This window comes from Choloepus didactylus, chromosome 9 (genome assembly GCF_015220235.1).
Source record: "Choloepus didactylus isolate mChoDid1 chromosome 9, mChoDid1.pri, whole genome shotgun sequence".
NCBI lineage: Eukaryota > Metazoa > Chordata > Mammalia > Pilosa > Megalonychidae > Choloepus > Choloepus didactylus.
In genome coordinates, this window is record NC_051315.1 from 109,223,791 (window position 1) to 109,242,669 (window position 18,879).

An 18,879-nucleotide genomic window follows, 5' to 3' on the forward strand; every position below is an offset into this window, starting at 1 on the left:
TTGGAGAAAGCCATTTTGAAACCAGAACCCAGGAGGAAAGGACCAGCAGATGCCAGCCACTGACAGGTGTTCCGGATGCCCTCAGGCTTTCTTCATTGAAGGTATCCTCTTGTTGATGCCTTAGTTTGAACACTTCTATGGCCTTAGAACTGTAATTTTGTAACCTAATAAATCACCTTGTAAAAACCAATCCATTTCTGGTATTTTGCATAACGGCAGCTTTGGCAAATCAGAACACATTCCCATTTCCATAGGAAGAAACTGGAAGGAAAACGGGTCAAAGGTCCCAAACAGTTCTGAAAACCTGCAGAGCAAACTCCATTAGATTTCAAAGTCTGAGAGTCATCTACAAAAAGACACTTTATCATCGGTTTATCATCGGGGCTTGAGAGAGCGGCAGTCCCACCCTCTCCAAGGGCTTATGCAGCAGCCCTGCTCTCTCCAGGCTTTGGGGAGTCCACCGTGTTCTTGGCTCCACCCTCTTCAAGCATCAGGGTGGCACCCAGACTCAGTGAACAAGTATAACAAATATGATATTAATGGAAAAAATCCAGACATGTGACATTCTTAGTTGCTAAAGTCTAAATATTTAGAAAATACTGTTTCCTGCTAGTAAAATTGTTCCTGTGTCTGATGGAATTAAGTCTTACCAGTTTGTGGGATTCCTCAGAGAGCAGCTTTACCTCTGTGTGATCCACCTCCTTAACAAGTTTGAGAACAGCCAATGTAAACCACTGAAAAAGCAGTCAGTGGGCATTTGAATTGTGAAAGAAAGTCAAATTAACTGTCCAAGAGGTAACTGTAAATTGTGCAGTATGGCCAAAAAGAAAAAAAAAAAATAGAAATAATGGTAATTTTGTACTTAGTACAACAGAGTTTGCAAGCATTTTTAAAACTTTTTACCAAGGTGCATAGTGGATGAGTGACACTTTTCAAAGATGATTTCAGATGTAACCTGAAAATTTGATTTCTCAGTTTACAGGAGATGATATGAAATTGACTGGGCTGAGCTATGGAAATCAGAAATGTGTGCTGTTGTATAACTTCAGGTAGCAGTGCAGATCCATTGACTTCTTTGAGATATGATATTTTCTTATCTAAAAAAGGGAGAGCCTTGACCTGCCTCATAAACTGGGTGCTGAGGAAGGTCAAAAGGATAGTGCCCTGTTGTCCCAAGTCCTGCCTGTTGTGTGATTATTGTCTCTGCTTCAAAAATAGTCCGTTCTTACCTCTCTTTTGTGGTATAATTCCTCAAGAATCCAGCTGAGAAGGAGTCAGGGCCCTTTGCAGGTCAGCCTCTGAGAGTCACTATTTGCTTCCTTGGAGTCTTAGGGAAATTTACAAGTTTATCCCTGAAAGGTGGAGATTGAACTGGTACAGATTACCTTCAGTGTAGCACTGAAGAGAGATACTTAATTCTTTTAGATACTAAGATCAATCCTTGAGACTTTATTGCCTTTTGTGTTCTTTAATGTAAATTCATTTTCATTATGGGACTTGACGCAGAAAATGAATTTGTGTGCTTTGTGCTTTGGGCCATCGGGACCTTCGTACATCTAAAGCCACCCATTTGGTGCATTTCTAAACCACGAGTCTGATCAGGGGCATTACCTGAATTCAGGAAGGGCAGCCAGCATCAGCTGGGAGTTGGGCTGGATATTCACTGGCAAACCGTCCAAATCCTGACTGCCCACGAGGTCCTGAGTTGAAAGAGTTAAAATGGGGAATGGTGGTTTTAGTTAAATAAGGAGGCCCTGTGAATCTACAGAAACTTCCCCACCCCACCCCCTGCTTCCCTGTTTTTATACATACTTTTTAGCCCCAAATTTCTCTATAATTTTGCATCATGGTAGCTCTGGCACTGCACAGCTGACCTGTCAAGAATTGATTCTTTCTTTGTTCCCTCACACCTTTCCATCTAGAGAAAGACATTTTTTAAAAAAGCTTTAAATCACAGAAGCGAAGGTGAAGCAGCCAATTTATAAAATATAATATATAATGAAAGCTTTTTCTTATTTTTTTGCTGAAATAATAGGTATCTCTTCACAGGCTGAGAAAAGCTGACTCTAATCATCTTTTGTCTAAAGCCGTTTTTTAATCAGTAAGGCAAAAGTGGAATAAATCCATACAGACTTCCCAGTGACAGTATCAGCTCACCTTTCTGCCGTTTGAGAATCCATTCACATTTCCAACATAGAAATATGAATTTGAAACCTCCAGTGGATCTTACTTAATAGAAGTCTAGACAACAGGAACAAAGAATACAGGTTATTTAAAATTTCCTGGTTCATGGCTGGCAAAAGAAGTCAGAACATTAATGAGCTGGTGCTGTGCCTATCCAGTTTTGGGGTGCTTTGGAGTTTTTTTAATGATAGAACCATCAATTTCTCCTATTTTAAAAATGTAACGTGCCTATTGTACAAAGTTTGAAAAATAAAAATGTACCTCTAATAAGTAGCACTTATTGATCAGTTGCTATGTGCTAGTCACTGTGTTTTATGTGCATTAAGTCATTTAATTCTCACCATCAGGATTCTAGCCCAGATATTTTGACTCTAGAGCCTATGCTTTTAAATACTGCAAATTGTTACTCTGCCATTGATTAGCTGTGTGACCTGGGCAAATCACTTGACTTTTCTGCCTCAGTTTCCTCACCTGTAAAATGGGGATTGTAATAGCACTTTCCTCATAGTGATGTTGATTATTACATGTGTTAATGAATGCATGGTTCTTAGAACAGTGCCTGGCTGTATAGTGTTGTTATTTTTAGTATTACACTGTAAGGAATCCCCCATCTTTCATGTCACATAATTTTGATATGTATCATCTAGGTAGTTTTCCCGTAATATTTATGTATATATTTTTAAATAGATATATTACTTATGTATGTAATAAGCAGTATACCTATTTTAAAAGCAGAATTGGGATCATATAAGCATACCTTAAGTGAGGAAGAAAACAGGTTACAAAATTGCATCATGAACTTTGGCATGCTAAATGTTCTTTGAAAACATAATATTTAAAGACTGCGTATGTCTTCTCACATGGATATATTTGTATTTAGCTGAGCAGGTTATTTTCAGTGTTTCACTCTTCTGAGTGCAACCACACCAATCATAGGAGCTTACAAATAAGTGAGTACATATGATTATAGCAAGAGGATAAATTTTAAGGTAGGTCGCTGGATCTCAGGGCAAGGGCATATTTTAAAGACTTTTGGTACATATTGTCAGATCTCCCCCAGAAGGATTAGGCTGGTAGACCATCCCACCAATGCTGCATAATAAAGGTGTTTGTTTGCTCACACCCTTATCAACTCTAGGTGTTAAATCTTGAAGCAAGGCTTCTGAAAGTGTTTTTCACTATTTCTCCACCTGTTTATTTTTCCCTTTCCTTTTCTTATTAGGAGGGAAAGTGGAGTTAGTGAGTGTGGGTGGGAGAGAAGGACCTGAGGATCTGTGAAGGACACATGAGTAAACTTGTAGAGTGAAGAAGCCTGGGGTGCAGACGATTGGGGAGTTCACGTTGTGGGTGAGGACGTCACATGTAAGCCTGCCTGGCTCTGTCCCTTTAGCACATGCTACTGTGGACCCCATTAGGTTGGAGGACTGACGATTGCCAGGGACCCTTTGGGGGTCCAGAATGGACTTGAGGAAGCCCATGAGCTCATTGGCCACAGGTGAAAAGTTGTGTTTGTGTGTGTGTGTGTCTGTGCTCACACACAATATCTCTTTAGAGTCTAAAATGAGCCCATGAGCTTGAAGGCTGTTAAAACCCTTTGCCATGGAGAGGCGTCTTCAATATGAGTTCCCAGGAAGCTTGTGGGAAATTGGATGACTGCCACAAAATAGGAAGGGTGGTAGGCCCCAGGGCCTTAACACATGCAGTAAATGAAATGACCCACTCCCAGGTACCCCATGAATTCTTGGGGCTCTCAGTATCTTTCTCCTTTCCTGTCACCACCTAGAGGAAAGACTCTCTTCCAAACCAAGAAGATGTTTTGACCAAGAAGCTTTTTCCATCATCCATGGCGTCTGTAATTTTGAGTCCAGTCTGACTGTGGCTGCTCTTCTGAGTTATTGAGTACCAAGAAATAATGTGTTCAGGGCCCTAGACGTTATCACTTTTGGGTCACTTCTTTGTGCCATAGGAAGTTGTCATGTCAGCCACTCTTCTTACAGGGACCAGGCACAAGAATGTGGGGCATCTGGAAACCCACGCTTGCTGGTAGACGGCAAGAGCTGCCTTACCAGTGATGTACGAGTGTTGTCTCTGGGAGCCCAGGGTAATAATAAATGTTATCTCATGTAATTATGGAACTATTTCAGCGTCTCCTGTGTTAACATTCTTTATTAGGGTTTTTTTAGATGCAGAATATATGCAAAGCATGGTTTGTTCCCTTGCTAAGTTTATCTTATGTGGGAGATAAGCCAAAGTCAAGTTAATAGTAGTTTAGAGATTATACTGGAATATAGAGACCAGTTAGGGTCAGTTGTAATTGATTCAGTAAGTCTTGGACAGAGATGAGCCTGGTCAGGCAGGCATGAACACAGCTTGACAGAAGAAAAGGGGGCAGCAAAAAAGCAGGATGGGCAGATGTCATATATAAGAGGTCACAAGGTGTAATAAATAGTGTGTTTGCCAAGGCCAGGTTTGAGCTGACCAACATGAGGCTGGTATGTAAGATGAATCCCTCCCTGAACTGCATTTCTAAAGAGCTTTCGTGTTCCTTGCCTCATTCAATTCCTATTGACCGTTTCTGGAGATGGATGGAGTAGCTATAGTGCTCTGTTTCAAAGGATGAATCCAGGGTCCAGGCAGTTCCTGTGACTCAGCTAAAGCCAGCAAATCAGTCAGTGTCAGTGCCAGGGTCTCCTGACTCTGGGGGTGGGTGGTTAGGATTGGAAAAGCTCACAGTGGCAGTAATTCAGTCAGCTTATTCCAGAGTTCTCAGAGCGGGGGACTTTAAACTCTCAACTTCCCTTTCAACAGAAGTTGCAGCAGAAAGAAGCCCTCATTCTCTTCTTCAACAGAACAGCTGAAGCTAAAATCCCATCTGTCATGTAAGTGGTCACCAAGTGTCAACTTTCTCCCACTGTCACCCCCTTCCTCCTTCTCTCTCTTTCTCTCTCTGTCTTCCTTACAAACACACACTTATTTCCTTAGTCTGCCAGAATGGTTTTACCACTCTATAGAAATGATCAGTGTTGTGATGTAGCTACCTCGAAAATAAAATTAGGGTACCTTTGCCCCATCACCCACAAGGCAGAAGTAGACCTACAACTGGAGCCATTACCAGGATGGGCTTGGGGTCCCTTGACCCCATGGACTGGGGCTCTTGCCACTTACTAAGGAGAGTGGGGTTGGCTCAGACCCTAAAAGAAAAGGTTTCCTCCTACTCGGAGAACTTTTGTCACTTGCTTTTCAGGATTTCTTGGAAGACAGAGAGAAGCTGCCTTATGTGGATACTCCGATCCATTCCAGAGTCGTGAGGTTTCAGCCATTAGTTGCCTAAATAAAATGATGGCTCTCAAAGTTTATCCAAAAGATATGGGCAAGGGGCCATTTTCACACTTAGTTCTCTTCTGCCTTATAAACTAAAGCTAAAGTAATTGTTTCTATTCTTGGAATTGTTCGCTGACTTTTAAAAAATCTCAGTTGTCTACCTTTCTTAAAAGAAAAACCCACTCATATTCAATTAGTGTGGTAGAAACTTGAGGCAATTCTAATGACGCGCACTTTGCCTAATTTTTTTATTGTTTAACATTCATGTGCGATGCTGGCAGGATAATAGTCCAAGTGACTAAATTGCAGTGAAAATGAATTTAGTGTGGGTTGAGCAGTGCCAGATTGGCTGTGGGGACTGAGAAACACATGTCCCACCCCAGCCTCTCCACTCAGCCCCCGGATCTCACCCCACTGACCTCTCCCTCCGCACCTTACACGTGGTGAGAGAGTGAGTTTGCTGCTCTTTTCAAGTCCAAGATTCCTCACAAAAAGACTGCTGAATGTTAGCCAGCTCTCCTTCACCCTCTGGGCACTGCCCTTTTCCTTTATGATCCTGTTACAAGACTCAGTGAACTCCAGATGTGGTTTTTACAGCCTACAAACTTCTCTCTTAGAAACAAATCTGAATTAGCCCCCACCAACCCATTCCCCGGGTGCTGCTGAATGACAGATGGTGAGCCTGCGCGTTCCCTCCCTGGCTCTCTCAGCCTGTCACCTACAAGATGCAGGGTCCCTTTGTGCCTCTCTCTTCAGGCATTGGGCCCCAAGCCACCCATTTCCTTCAAAAATTTAAATCTAACCATTTTACCACCTCACATAAGTTTACACAAAGTCTTCAAAATACAATGATTGAGTAGTGCTTTATAGTTTCCAAACAACTTTTACAAGTGGGAACTCATTTTACATTTACAGCATCTTTGTGAGATCAGTAGAATAAGTCTTACTGGCCCCATTTTTAAGATGTAGAAACTGAAGAAATCCCATATAGATCTCTGGACCCGAGTCACACTGCTTCTATGTTACCCAGGACTTAGTGGAAATTAGACCATAGATCTTAAAACAAAACCCCAATTTCCTTTGCTAGTTCTCTTCCCTTTTTTTTTTTTTTAATGGGATCTTTGGATAGAAGAGCTGAGGTCTTTGTGGTAGGCACATATCTCCAGCCTGGTAATTAGGGGACCTGAGGAAGGGCAGAAGGACAGAGCTTGACATGGGGAGAGAGGCATTAGAAAATCGGGATCTGCAGCTTTTACGAGCTGACCAAGTCGATGCTGTGGCCTTGTGACTCTGTGATGCTGTGGCAGTAAACTTTTTTGCTTATACCATGGCACATTTTATGTCTCACATACCAATTAAAGCAGATTCTATTAGTACCAACAATTGACACATCAATCTCAAATCTGATATCCTGGTTACTCATAATGTTACTTGAAAGTATTCCTTAGATTTTTAGAGGAAAGTCTTCTCACCTTTCCACCAGCTGCCTGTAGCAGAGCAAACGGTTGAGATGTGCCTTCTTTAGGAAAGAGCTGTGTCTTTTCTCTGGCCAGACACACGTGCTAGTACTCGGTGCCTCCCTGGGAGCTTGCCTTCCCTGTTGCCCGTCCTCGGCTTACGTCTCTTGTGGGCTTGTGAGCCCTCCGTGGGGTACCAGCCCCAGGTAAGCCAGGGACGGCCTGCTGACTGGGAGACTCTCTCCCTACAGCTCCCTGGGGATAGTAGCCTTCCTGTAAGGGGCTAAAGCTTAGGGGTGGGAGGGTAAGAAAAAACACAGTGGACAGGGGAAAGAAGCAGATTAAAGGGAGAATAAGACAAAGAGAACGAGATCCATCACTCCATGTTCCTTTGCCTCAGAGAAGAATTCAGTTAGCACTGTAGTTTGAGGTCTCAGGCCAGAGGGAACCAGAGAGCTTTCCCTGAATGACAGATGTTCCCCAAAGGTCCCTTCATTATTATACTTATGTCCCAATATTAAGCTTCCAGAAATTTGTTTGCTGCCAAGAATCCCTTCACCCCCTGCCTGAGAGTTTTCAGAGCTACAGAACACACTTCAATTTGTATTGAAAATTGTGTAGTATAGTGTAGTATAGCACAGTATAGCGATAGCAGCAGCTAAAGCAAAAACTGTTAATTATCTTTCGTGATCCCAGACAGTAAGAATGTTTCAATAACACCAGAAACACATAAAACATGAGGATAGTTTTATTTATTTATGTGTGTGAGACAACTAAAAGATATAAAAGAACTCTTTTGCCTCTTTACGTACATGGCAGAAGCTCCTAATTTTGCTTCCTTTATTCAGGTGACCTGGTATGAGGTAAAGGGGGAGAAGTCAGCTCTCAGAGAAGGAAAGGAATGGGTGGGGGTGGGGGTGGACAGGTATCCCTTCCTTCCCCTCATGTGACACCTACTACAGGTGCAGTCGCTGTTCAGGAATTAACCTCACCTGGGTGAGGATGTGTTTAAACTATTCTGTCATCATTGTCAACTGCAGTGAATATATCCTGGACCTACTGGAAAGCGGAAGAGAGAAGTTTCTTGTGTTTGCACACCATAAGGTGGTTCTGGATGCAATTACGAACGAGCTTGAGAGAAAGGTAGGCTCCCTTTGAAATTCAACACAGGACCCTTCTGTAGTTCTGAGTGGGCTTTGGTCAGATATGAGCAAAGAAGTGACATGAAGGTTTACGGAAACACTGTTGGGGATTTTTTTTTTTTTTTTAGTTACAGTCTCTAGTTTATGTTGATTGCATCCCTCCCCCAATGCCTCCCCATTTTTAACACCTTGCAAGGGTGACATTTGCTTTTTCTCCCTCGTAAAACAACATATGTGTACATTTTATCACGATTGTTGAATACTCTAGATTTCACCAAGTTACACAGTCCCAGTCTTTATCTTTCCTCCTTTCTTCTGGTGTCTCACATGCTCCCAACCTTCCTCTCTCAACCATATTCATAGTTATCTTTGTTCAGTGTACTTCCATTGTTGTGCTACCATCTCTCCAAATTGTGTTCCAAACCACGCACTCCTGTCTTCTATCACCCTGTAGTGCTCCCTTTAGTATTTCCTGTAGGGCGAGTGTCTTATTCACAAAGTCTCTCATTGTCTGTTGGTCAGAAAATATTTTGAGCTCTCCCTCACATTTGAAGGACAGCTTTGCTGGATACAGGATTCTTGGTTGGCGGTTTTTCTCTTTCAGTATCTTAAATATATCACACCACTTCCTTCTTGCCTCCATGGTTTCTGCTGAGAGATCCACACAGTCTTTTTAAGCTTCCTTTGTATGTAATGGATCGCTTTTCTCTTGCTGCTTTCAGGATTCTCTCTTTGTCTTTGACATTTGATAATCTGATTATTAAGTGTCTTGGTGTAGGTCTATTCATATCTCTTCTGTTTGGAGTACGCTGCGCTTCTTGGATCTGTAATTTTATGTCTTTCATAAGAGATGGGAAATTTTCATTAATTATTTCCTCTATTATTGCTTCTGCCCCCTTTCCCTTCTCTGCTCCTTCTGGGACACCAGTGATACGTACATTATTGTACTTTGTTTCATCCTTGAGTTTTCCGGAGACGTTGCTCATATTTTTTCATTCTTTTCTCCATCTGCTCCTTTGCGTGTAGGCTTTCAGGTGTTTTGTTCTCCAGTTCCTGAGTGTTTTCTTCTGCCTCTTGAGATCTGCTGTTGTATGTTTCCATTGTGTCTTTCATCTCTTGTGTTGTGCCTTTCATTTCCATAGATTCTACTAGTTGTTTTTTTGAACTTTTGATTTCTGCCTTATGTATGCCCAGTGTTTTCTTTACAGCCTCTATTTCTTTTGCAATATCTTCTCTAAACTTTTTTAATTGATTTAGCATTAGCTGTTTAAATTCCTGTATCTCAGTTGAAGTGTATGTTTGTTCTTTTGACTGGGCCATAACTTTGTTTTTCTTAGTGTAGATTGTAATTTTCTGTTGTCTAGGCATGGTTTCCTTGGTTATCCAAATCAGGTTTTCCCAGACCAGAACAGGATCAGGTCCCAGAGGGAAGAAATACTCAGTATCTGGTTTCCCTGAGGGTGTGTCTTAGAAAATTGCTCCACCCTTTGATGCCTCAGGTCACTGTGCTTTTCTGCCCAGCAGGTGATGCTTGTTAGCCTATAATTCTTGACTGGTGTGAGGAGGTATGGCCGTGTTCCCTCAGGCTCTGGGGTCTGGTTCTGAATGGAAAGGGCCCAACCCCTTTCCTCTTACAGAAGATAGACCCCCTAGTGGGAGGTCATTAGCATTTCAGTGTTCTCTCTCTATGCTTGTGCTGTCTCCACCCTTCTCTGAGTCACAGCCCCGGAAACTGAAAATGACTGGGGCTTTCTCCCCTGAGCCAAAAAAGAAAAAGTCCCCTTCAGACCTAGTCCAAGGCGACCCTCCAGCTCTCCCAGGTCAGTCGTCACCCAAAGCCTCTGTTTTTTGGGGATTCGTACCTGTAGTGAGCAGTTCACACTCACTACGTAAAACCCCAGTTGGAGCTCAGCTGAGCTATATTAGCTTGCTGGGAGAGAGCTTCTCTCTGGCACCGTGAGGCTTTGCAGCTCGGGCTATGGGGGAGGGGGTCTTGTGACTTGGATCCGCAGGTTTTACTTACAGATTTTATGCTGTGATCTTGGGCCGTCTTCCCAATTCAGGTTGGTGTATGATGAGTGGACGGTCTCGTTTATCCCCCTGCAGTTATTCTGGATTATTTGCTAGTTGTTTCTGTTTTTTTTTTTAAGTTGTTCCAGGGGGACTACTTAGCTTCCACTCCTCTCTATCTCACCATCTTGCCCACTGCTGGGGACTTTCTGAAGAAGATCTTGCTTGTAGAATCACAACAGGGTGAAAATTTTTTCCCAGCAATGTCACTTAACTTCCTTCATGCTCTAAACTGATATTCCACTGGTCTTGCTTTAGAAACATCTCCAGTGAACCTTCCAGTCTGCGTAAATAATAACAAAATTGACATGAAAAGAATTAGCGAAACTTGTCCTCTTATGTGGGACAAGTATTTGTGTGAGTGTTCTCTTTTCCTGCCTTTTATTCCTCCTATTACGATCAGAATTGCCTTTGTTAATTGCACATGGCAGCATACAAACTTCAGTGCAGCACTTCATGGCTCTCAGTAAATTGAATGGAAACTATTGAGAAGGATTTCCAAATGATGTCCGTTAAAGCTAAACACATCAAATTGTGATGGTGAAAGCACAACTCTGTGATTATACTGAGAGCCATTGATTGCACACATTGGATGGATTGTATGGTGTGTGAATAAAAGTGCTTTAAAAAGAAAAAAAAAAACATCATGTTTTCACTCTCTTTTCATTTTTGGTTAAATTTAGGACCATACATTATCTTCTGTCTTCTTCCTTCTTTTGTATTTCTGTGATATTTCAAACACACAGAACAGTACAGAGAAATTTATAAGAAGCACTTGTGTATCCCTCTCCCTCAAATTTAATAAATATTTGCCATATTTATTTCACATTTTATTTTTTAAGTCATCAAACACTAAGTCTCCCTCTGCAGTTCTCGACTTCCGTTCCCCTTTCTTCCTCCCCAGAGAGAACCACTTGCCTGAAGTTAGCATGTATCCTTCCCCTCCATGTGGTCACACTTGACTATAAAAGTAGGTATCCTTAAACATATATAGCCTCACTTTGTGTATTTTTAAAATTTTTACATAAATGGTGGCATACTGTAAGTATCCTGCGGTTTGCTTTTTTGCTCAGCATTGTTTTTGAGATTTTTCCATGCAGTGTTATTTATGTATTTCCTTCATGTAACTGCTAGATACTGTCTCATTGGACAACTAAACCGCAGTTTAGTTCTCCTTTTGTTGGACATTAAATTTGCTTTTATTTTTACTATTATGTGAATATTTTTGTATAAACATAAATACACATGTACATATACATCTTTGCCTTGTGTGTGTGCTTGGGTATCTCTAGGCATGATTTGCTTGGTCATGGGATAGGCTCATCTTCAAATTTACTAGGTGTTGCCAAATTGCTCTCCAAGATGATCATTCAAATTTATAATCCCACCATCTATGTGTGTGAATTCTTACTGTTCTGTGTGCTCGGCAGCACTTGGTGCTATCTGACTGTTTTACTTTTGCCAATCCAATAAAATGAAATTTTATCTTGTTTCTTATTTTACTTTGCATTTCCCTGATTATCAGTGAGATGTGTGTCCTTTCATTATGTTTATTGGCCATTTCAGGTTCTATTTTGTGACTATTCTGTTTCTATCCTTTGCCTGTTTTTCTGTTGAATTGATTGTCTTTTTCTTATTTGGAAAAATTCTTTGTAAATTGTGGATATTAATCATTTATCAGTTACATTTTGTCTTCACTTTTTCTAAGTTTCTGTTGTACAGAAGTTTTAAATTTTGTTTTAATGTTTAATTATAATATATTTCAAGCTTATCGGTATTTTCTTTCATGGTTTGTGCATTTTATTACTGATTTTAGAAAGCTTTCCCTAGCTGAGGTCATGAAGATTTTCTCCTGGATTTTATTTTTTTGTCTGAAAATTTTAGAGGTGGATCTTTAATCCACTTGGGGCTGACTTTTTTATACAATGTGATGCAGTAAATCAGCCAACAGAATTAAAAGCTATAATCCTTAGCAAGAAAAAACCCGAGCTGTCACTATTTTCAAGAAACCCAAGACAATTAACTGAAAAACTGTCAGGATGCATATGAGTTCATAGGATGCCTGGGTTCCAAAAAAATATACTAAAATAAATTGCTTCTTTATGTGCCAGCTATAACTAATTGGTAAATGTAATGGGAAAAAGATCATGTTCACAATAGCAACAAAAATACAAAGTATCTAATAATAATCTCACTAAGGAAAGTGTAGAAACTAATGAAGAATTGGAGAGATGTGCCATGCTGCTCTTTGAAAAAGCTAGAACATTTTAAAATGTCAGTCCTTCCCAAATTAATTTGTAGGTTTAATTCAATTTTAATAAAAATTCCAATGGGATTTTTAAAGGGAACTTTATACTACGATATCAAACGACGTCTCAAAAATTAAGCGGGAGAGGTAGTTAAGATGGCTTTGAAAAAAAAAAGAACATTGAAGGACTTGTCCCTACAGATATTAAAATCTATTATAATTGAAACTCTGTCATGCTGGCCCAAGAACTGGCAGCCAGATGGACAGAGTAGAATGGATGATGCTTTAGTATAAATAAAAAACAAATATATGACCAAGGAATCATCACAAAGAAGGTTTAATTAATTTAACAAATACAGTTTGGGTAATTGGCTAAGTAGTTGGGGGGAAAACTTGATGAAATTGCCTTACCATTTACTCTATTCTAGATGAATGCTTGAAACCATAGAATATCAGAAGAAAATATAGATGAACACATAGCCAATTGCCGGATGGGGAATGACTTTCTGTGCATAAGAATGATAAAAGAAATTACAAAGCAAAAAAATCGACTCAAGTCACCTAATAATATGGATCCACTCAATCATACACATATACAATGGTTAAATAATGGTACTTTGGTTGTTGTTTGGTTCATTGTTGTAGGGAAATTTGGTGTAACTTAATGTCTGCATTCAGTTTTCCAAACTTCATCTTTTAGTAATTTATCCCAAGGAAATTATCATACCAGTGAAGAAGGATTTATGTACAAGCATATTAGTCATGTTGTTTATAATATTGAATAGCTACAAACCTAAATGTCCATTTCCAGGTATATTGTTAAATAAATTATAACCCATTCAGCCATAAGAAATGTTAGTGTAGATCAGTAGCTCTTAACCCTTTGGAGATCATTGGATCCTTTCAGAAGCTGAGGAAACTAAAATTGAAGTTATTGGTATCTGCTTGGTATATATTGGTGTGGAAGGATGTCCATGATATGTTGTTTAAAAGCTATATGTATAATAATTTTTAAAAATTGTGATGTATAGGAAAAACCTAAATAATATAAACCAAACATTAATGATAGTGATCTCTAAATCATCTTCATTATCATCTTTATTCTTTCTGTATCTTGCAATGAATATGTGTTATTCTTATAATCAGAAAAATTAATTAAAGGAATGTTTAAAAATAAAGGAGAATTTAGGGAAAAAATTAAAGGAAATTAATTAGGGGGAATATTAACAGCCTATGTGGCCTAAAAATATTACCTTTTCCATATAAAAGTATCACTAATTACCAGTAGGAAAAAATAGGCAAAGTTTTGTGAATAAATAGTTCATCAAAGAAATAACACAAATACCCAATAAAAAGATATGAGAAGATTAAACTCCACTAGTAATCAAATGAAAATTAAAACAAGATACTTCTCTTTTAAAGATGTTTTTAAAATGTGTGGTGCTCACTATTGACAAAAGTGCAGTCAGATGGACATGCTCAGACATTCCTTTTTTCGAAAGCAATTTGGCCATAATATCAGGAACCTTAAATAAAGTCTGTCTCTTTTTCCATAGTACTTTGCTTTTTATCCATCTAGTCTAAGGAAATAAGCATATGTGGTCAGAGAACCATGAACGGGTATTTCAACCTACCCTTTGAATTTTTTTCATTTTAATAGTTTTATTGAAGTATAAAGACCATACAATAAACCATAGATTTAAAATGCAGAGTTTGGTAACTGTCCACAATCAAAATAGTGAGTATAGTTGTCATCCCCCAAAGTTTACTTGAGCCCATTGGTATCCCATCCTTTGTTCCCTTCCCATCTGCTTTTTGTCACTAAATAGTTGCATTTTTTTAGAGTTTTATATGATGGACTCATACAATATGTACTGTTTTTTTTTGGGGGGGGGAGTCTGGTTTCTTTCACTAACATAATTATTCTGAGATTCATCCATGTTCATTCCTTTTTAGTGATGAGTTGTATTCCATCACATGTATGTTTTTATCCATTCCCCTGTTAATGGGTATTTGCCATCCATCCTTTTTTAGTGAAACTTTAAAGCACCTAAGTGTGCAGAATGAGAAATATGGTTAAATTATGGATTGCCACATAGTGAAATATTATACTGCCATTAAAAACAGTGCTTTGAAAACTATTTAATAAGTTAGTGTATTTGTAATTAATGTTTATTGGGGAAAACTTTAAAAAAGAGATACCCATGTACATTGAAAAAAGAAGCAGGAAAAATAGAGTAATAAGATTGGTAATACTTTTATTTTCCTTTTGATGCTTAGCTCTATCATTAAAAATAAATACATATCACTTAAAAGGAAATGAGCTAAACTAAACATGTGCCTGTTACACACCCCAGCATTTGACGCCTGGGCATTTACTTCAGAGAAATGAAAACTTATGTTCACACAACAACCTGTACACAAGTTTTCATAGCAGCTGTATTTGTAATATCCAACAGCTGTAATCAACTCAGATGTCTTTCGTCAGATGAAGGGTTAAACGACCTCTGGTGCATGTAGACCGTGGAATACTATGCAGCAATAGAAAGGAACAAACTGCTAGAGGCAACAACTTGGATGGATCTCAAGGGCATTATGCTGAGTGAACGAAACCAATCCAAGAGGTTGCAGACTGTATGAGTCTACTAATGTCACATTCTTGAAATGACAAGATTTTAGAAACGCAGGACTGCTTAGTGGTTGCCAAGGATTAGAGACTGGAGTGGGAGACGTGAAAGAAGAGGATGGAGGTAGATAGGTTTATAAAAGGCCTGCAAAAGGATCCTTGTGGCATTGGAGCAGTTCAGTATCTTGACTGTGGAGGTGGATATACGAACCTGTTGGGTGATAAAACTGTATGGAAGTTTATATACATACACATGAAAACGAGTACAAATAAAACTGGGAAAATCTGAATAAGGTGGTGGATTATAGCAGTGTCAATATCAGGTTGTGATATTGTACTATAGTTTTACAAGGCGTTCCCATTGACAGAAACTGGGCAAAGTATGTAAGATATTTCTCTGTGTTCTTTCTTACAACTGCATGTGAATCTATTCAGATTTCCATTTATAAGAAAGAAAGAAAAGAAAAGAAAAACTCCGAGAGTAGTGGGCCTTGGGCTGGACGTGGGCCCACAACCGTGTGGTTCTGCCCTCGGAGCCAGGGTTGTAGAGCTGCCCTGTTGTGGCCTAGCCCCAGCTCCGTTCTGCCTCTGTGTTCGTGCAGCAGGTACAGCACATCCGCATCGATGGCTCCACCTCCTCGGCCGAGCGGGAGGGCCTGTGCCAGAAGTTCCAGCTGTCCGAGAGGCATGCCGTTGCCGTGCTGTCCATCACCGCAGCCAACATGGGCCTCACCTTCTCCTCGGCTGACTTGGTGGTGTTTGCTGAGCTGTTTTGGAACCCTGGGGTAAGGGATGCTAAGACTTGAGTTCCCTGGGTGTGTTCACGGTTGGGGGGAAGAGGACACCACTTTACAGGGGAGACAAAGTTTCCCTATTGCCAGTTTTATTTTCTTCCACATGTTTCTATTAGCCATCAGTTTTCACTTCTTTTAAGTATTTGCTGGTTATTATAGGTCTCCACAACAACCTGCTAAGTTGTGTGAATAATGATTCCATTTTATCAGTGGAAAATTGAAGATTTAAAAGACCAGAAGGAATCTTAGAATTTATCTTACATATGCAGAAACTGGGGCCCAGGGAGCTGGGGTGGCAAGTGCAGGACCGTTTGGCTATCCCTGGGGGTAATGTGGGGCAGAGCCAGGCTGCAGCCTTGGTCTCTGGCTTTCTGGCCTGGGACCCTCTTACTAACCATCAGTGGGAGCTGCGTTAGCTGACGGGGCCACGGACAGGACAGGAGAGGGTGAACATTGTCGTTACGGCCATTGGCCTTATCTGATCATCTGAGGGCTGTGACAGCAGATAGAAGACATTTGTTTGAAATCATAAAATTTTCTCCTAAGGTCCAGAAACCAGTTATTTTCCCTCTGATGTTCTTCTGATATGTGGCTTTAACTGACTGCACATCAGTGACTGCTTTAATAACTGGTGGACTTTAAGGCTGAAGGGATTTTATAATTGACACAGTGCTCTTGGTTTGAGTGATTTAATACAGGGCTTAGCACCATATAAGAAAACCATCCTAAATCTAGTCATTTATGGCGTCTCCCTTGGGTGTGACTTTGTATTTTTTTTAGAAGATAACTTATTTTACCTGGAGAGGAAAGGGAAGTATGTGAAGTTGCCCATGTTTGCCCCTTATGACACCACCTGATGGCAGAGCCTGAGCTTTCCCTCCCTCCACAGCACCTAGCATGGTGCCCACCTTCAGAGTCTAACGCCCAGCCAGGGGTTTGTTTGGCTCTCGATTTTGTTGAAATGGCAGGTTGTTTGTAGGTGGAGACTCATGGGCAGCCTGTCACATGGTACAGCAGTGAAATGCTCTGAGGAGGGACAGTTGTGGTGGGACTTGGGGAGCAGGAGGCCACTTGCCATGATGGGCTGGAGCTGCATTAGGCCTTTACCTAGATACCTCTTGATCCCTGGGACATGCAGGTGCTGATCCAGGCTGAGGACCGGGTGCACCGCATTGGACAGACGGGCTCCGTGGGCATCCACTACCTTGTGGCGAGAGGCACGGCTGACGACTACCTTTGGTATGGCCTGGCTGCACGGCCTGACGGAGTTGAGCAAGGGTTGATGGGGCTTTCCTTGGCTCCCCAGGGGCTTTTGCTTTTGCCAAGGTCTCCGGGGATCCATATGAAAGACCATTAGTAATGGCCTCCACTTCCATGTTGACTGTGTTTGGGCTCTTAAACTAAAGCTCACTGATGGCTGGCAGGGTGCATGGGAAAATCTTGAAGGAATAGAGGAATGTGGCCCATTTCCCACTGGCCTGAGTCAAAGGAGAGAAACTGATCGTGATGAAACGTGGATGGAGTTTAGTTTGTAAGATGCTCTGTTTCCAGCCCTGAAGGCCCTTGTTGAGACAGGTAAAGGCCTCCTTTAACCACTTTGCTATGTGCGGCAGTGTGACCGGCCACATCTTACAAGGCTACTGTTAGACCATGGAAAATTGTTCTCCCTGGGCTGCATGGTGCTTCATCAGCAGAGATCGTGGTCTCGGATAAAATGTTCAACCCTGGTGTTTGATGTTGGTTAACTAAGCAGAAAGTCCTAAAATGCCTACCAACTTTGTTTTCTCCTTTTTGATATCAAGTCTCTTGTTTATCCTATTGGCTTTCACTCCTCATCTGTTCCCAGCCCTGTGACTGAGGGATCTTAGCTTTGCAATGTGTGTGGGTCACCCCCACTTCCCTGTCTGTGCTTCGTGGGTATGTTCATTGGACAGCTCATAAGATCACCTGGTTCAAAATATTTTTGTAATGAAGCAGCATTTGTTTCCTACCCATCTTTGTTTAGAATTTTGAACCTCGTGATGTTATGGACCCTGAGGTGGGGGTTGTTTTACAATGAGAAGGAGCAGATATTTCAGGATGGGTGTTTGTACCTTGAGAGATGCAGAGATGGGAAACAGTAAACATTTCACAGTCCCATAAGGAGGGTGACCTCATTTTAATCAGTCAGTTTGTGCTGTGCAGGTGTGTTCACTGCAGCTCATTTTTCTCCAACAGGCCCCTGATTCAGGAGAAGATTAAAGTTCTGGGTGAAGCCGGGCTTTCTGAGACCAATTTTTCAGAAATGACAGAAGCCACTGATTACCTCTGCAAGGTAACACCAGCACATGGCTCTCAGCCATGCTCTTGGGTTGTGAGTGGGAGGGTGTGACTCACTCCCCGGCCCTCCCCCAGCCCAGGAGCTGAAGAGGATGGGCTTATGACAATTCTCAGTTCGGTCGTGTGTGCATCCCTTTCTAAGGAAATGATGGCAGTAACTGCTACTGCTTCCACCATTCCCTGGTAGATTCTCATAAAATCAGAGCTTCCTGATGCTGCCTCTTCCATCAGACCATTAAACAGGAAAACTCCCTGTGGTGATTGTTACATTGTCTTGAAAAGTACATAGCAACATCACTCTGGGCTGCCTTCAGACATCTCTCCAGTGCAGAACAGGGAGTGATGCGTTTATCTGACATATCCCCAAACACACCCCCATCATTTCATTTTATTTTTCCTTGTTAACCCATTTTATAGAGAGGTAAACTGAGACATGGCAGAACATTAAGACTTGCCCAAAGTCACCAGTCACAGGAAGACACCCAAGGTAGAAGGCTTCCCCACTCAGGTCAGCCTTCTTTCTGTGACGTCAGCCCTCTTCTTATAAAGGAGAGTGAGAAGCTGGTGAACATCCTCCCATGACCAGGTGGAGCTGGTCAAAAGTGCTGAGAGGAAGGCTTGTTGGCTTGTGGAGAGGCCAGCCTCGGCCCACCAAGCCTGCTCTGAGCTCAGTACTCCATTCTGTCCAGTTGCTTTCTCCACCTCTTCCTCCTCCATT

The 18,879-nt window shown here is 41.1% G+C and overlaps 1 protein-coding gene across 5 annotated transcripts in view; it reads left to right on the plus strand.

Annotated features, from left to right (window-relative positions):
• The window catches only part of SMARCAL1 (SWI/SNF related, matrix associated, actin dependent regulator of chromatin, subfamily a like 1), a 65,500-nt gene that overhangs the window by 40,988 nt on the left and 5,633 nt on the right, over positions 1–18,879 (plus strand). For all 5 annotated transcript variants that reach the window (XM_037849308.1, XM_037849303.1, XM_037849307.1 and 2 more), the window contains exons 13-17: positions 4,993–5,063; positions 8,003–8,105; positions 15,651–15,833; positions 16,981–17,081; positions 18,060–18,156. In XM_037849308.1, the coding sequence (XP_037705236.1) occupies positions 4,993–5,063; positions 8,003–8,105; positions 15,651–15,833; positions 16,981–17,081; positions 18,060–18,156 (555 nt within the window). The remainder of the gene's footprint in view (positions 1–4,992; positions 5,064–8,002; positions 8,106–15,650; positions 15,834–16,980; positions 17,082–18,059; positions 18,157–18,879) is intronic.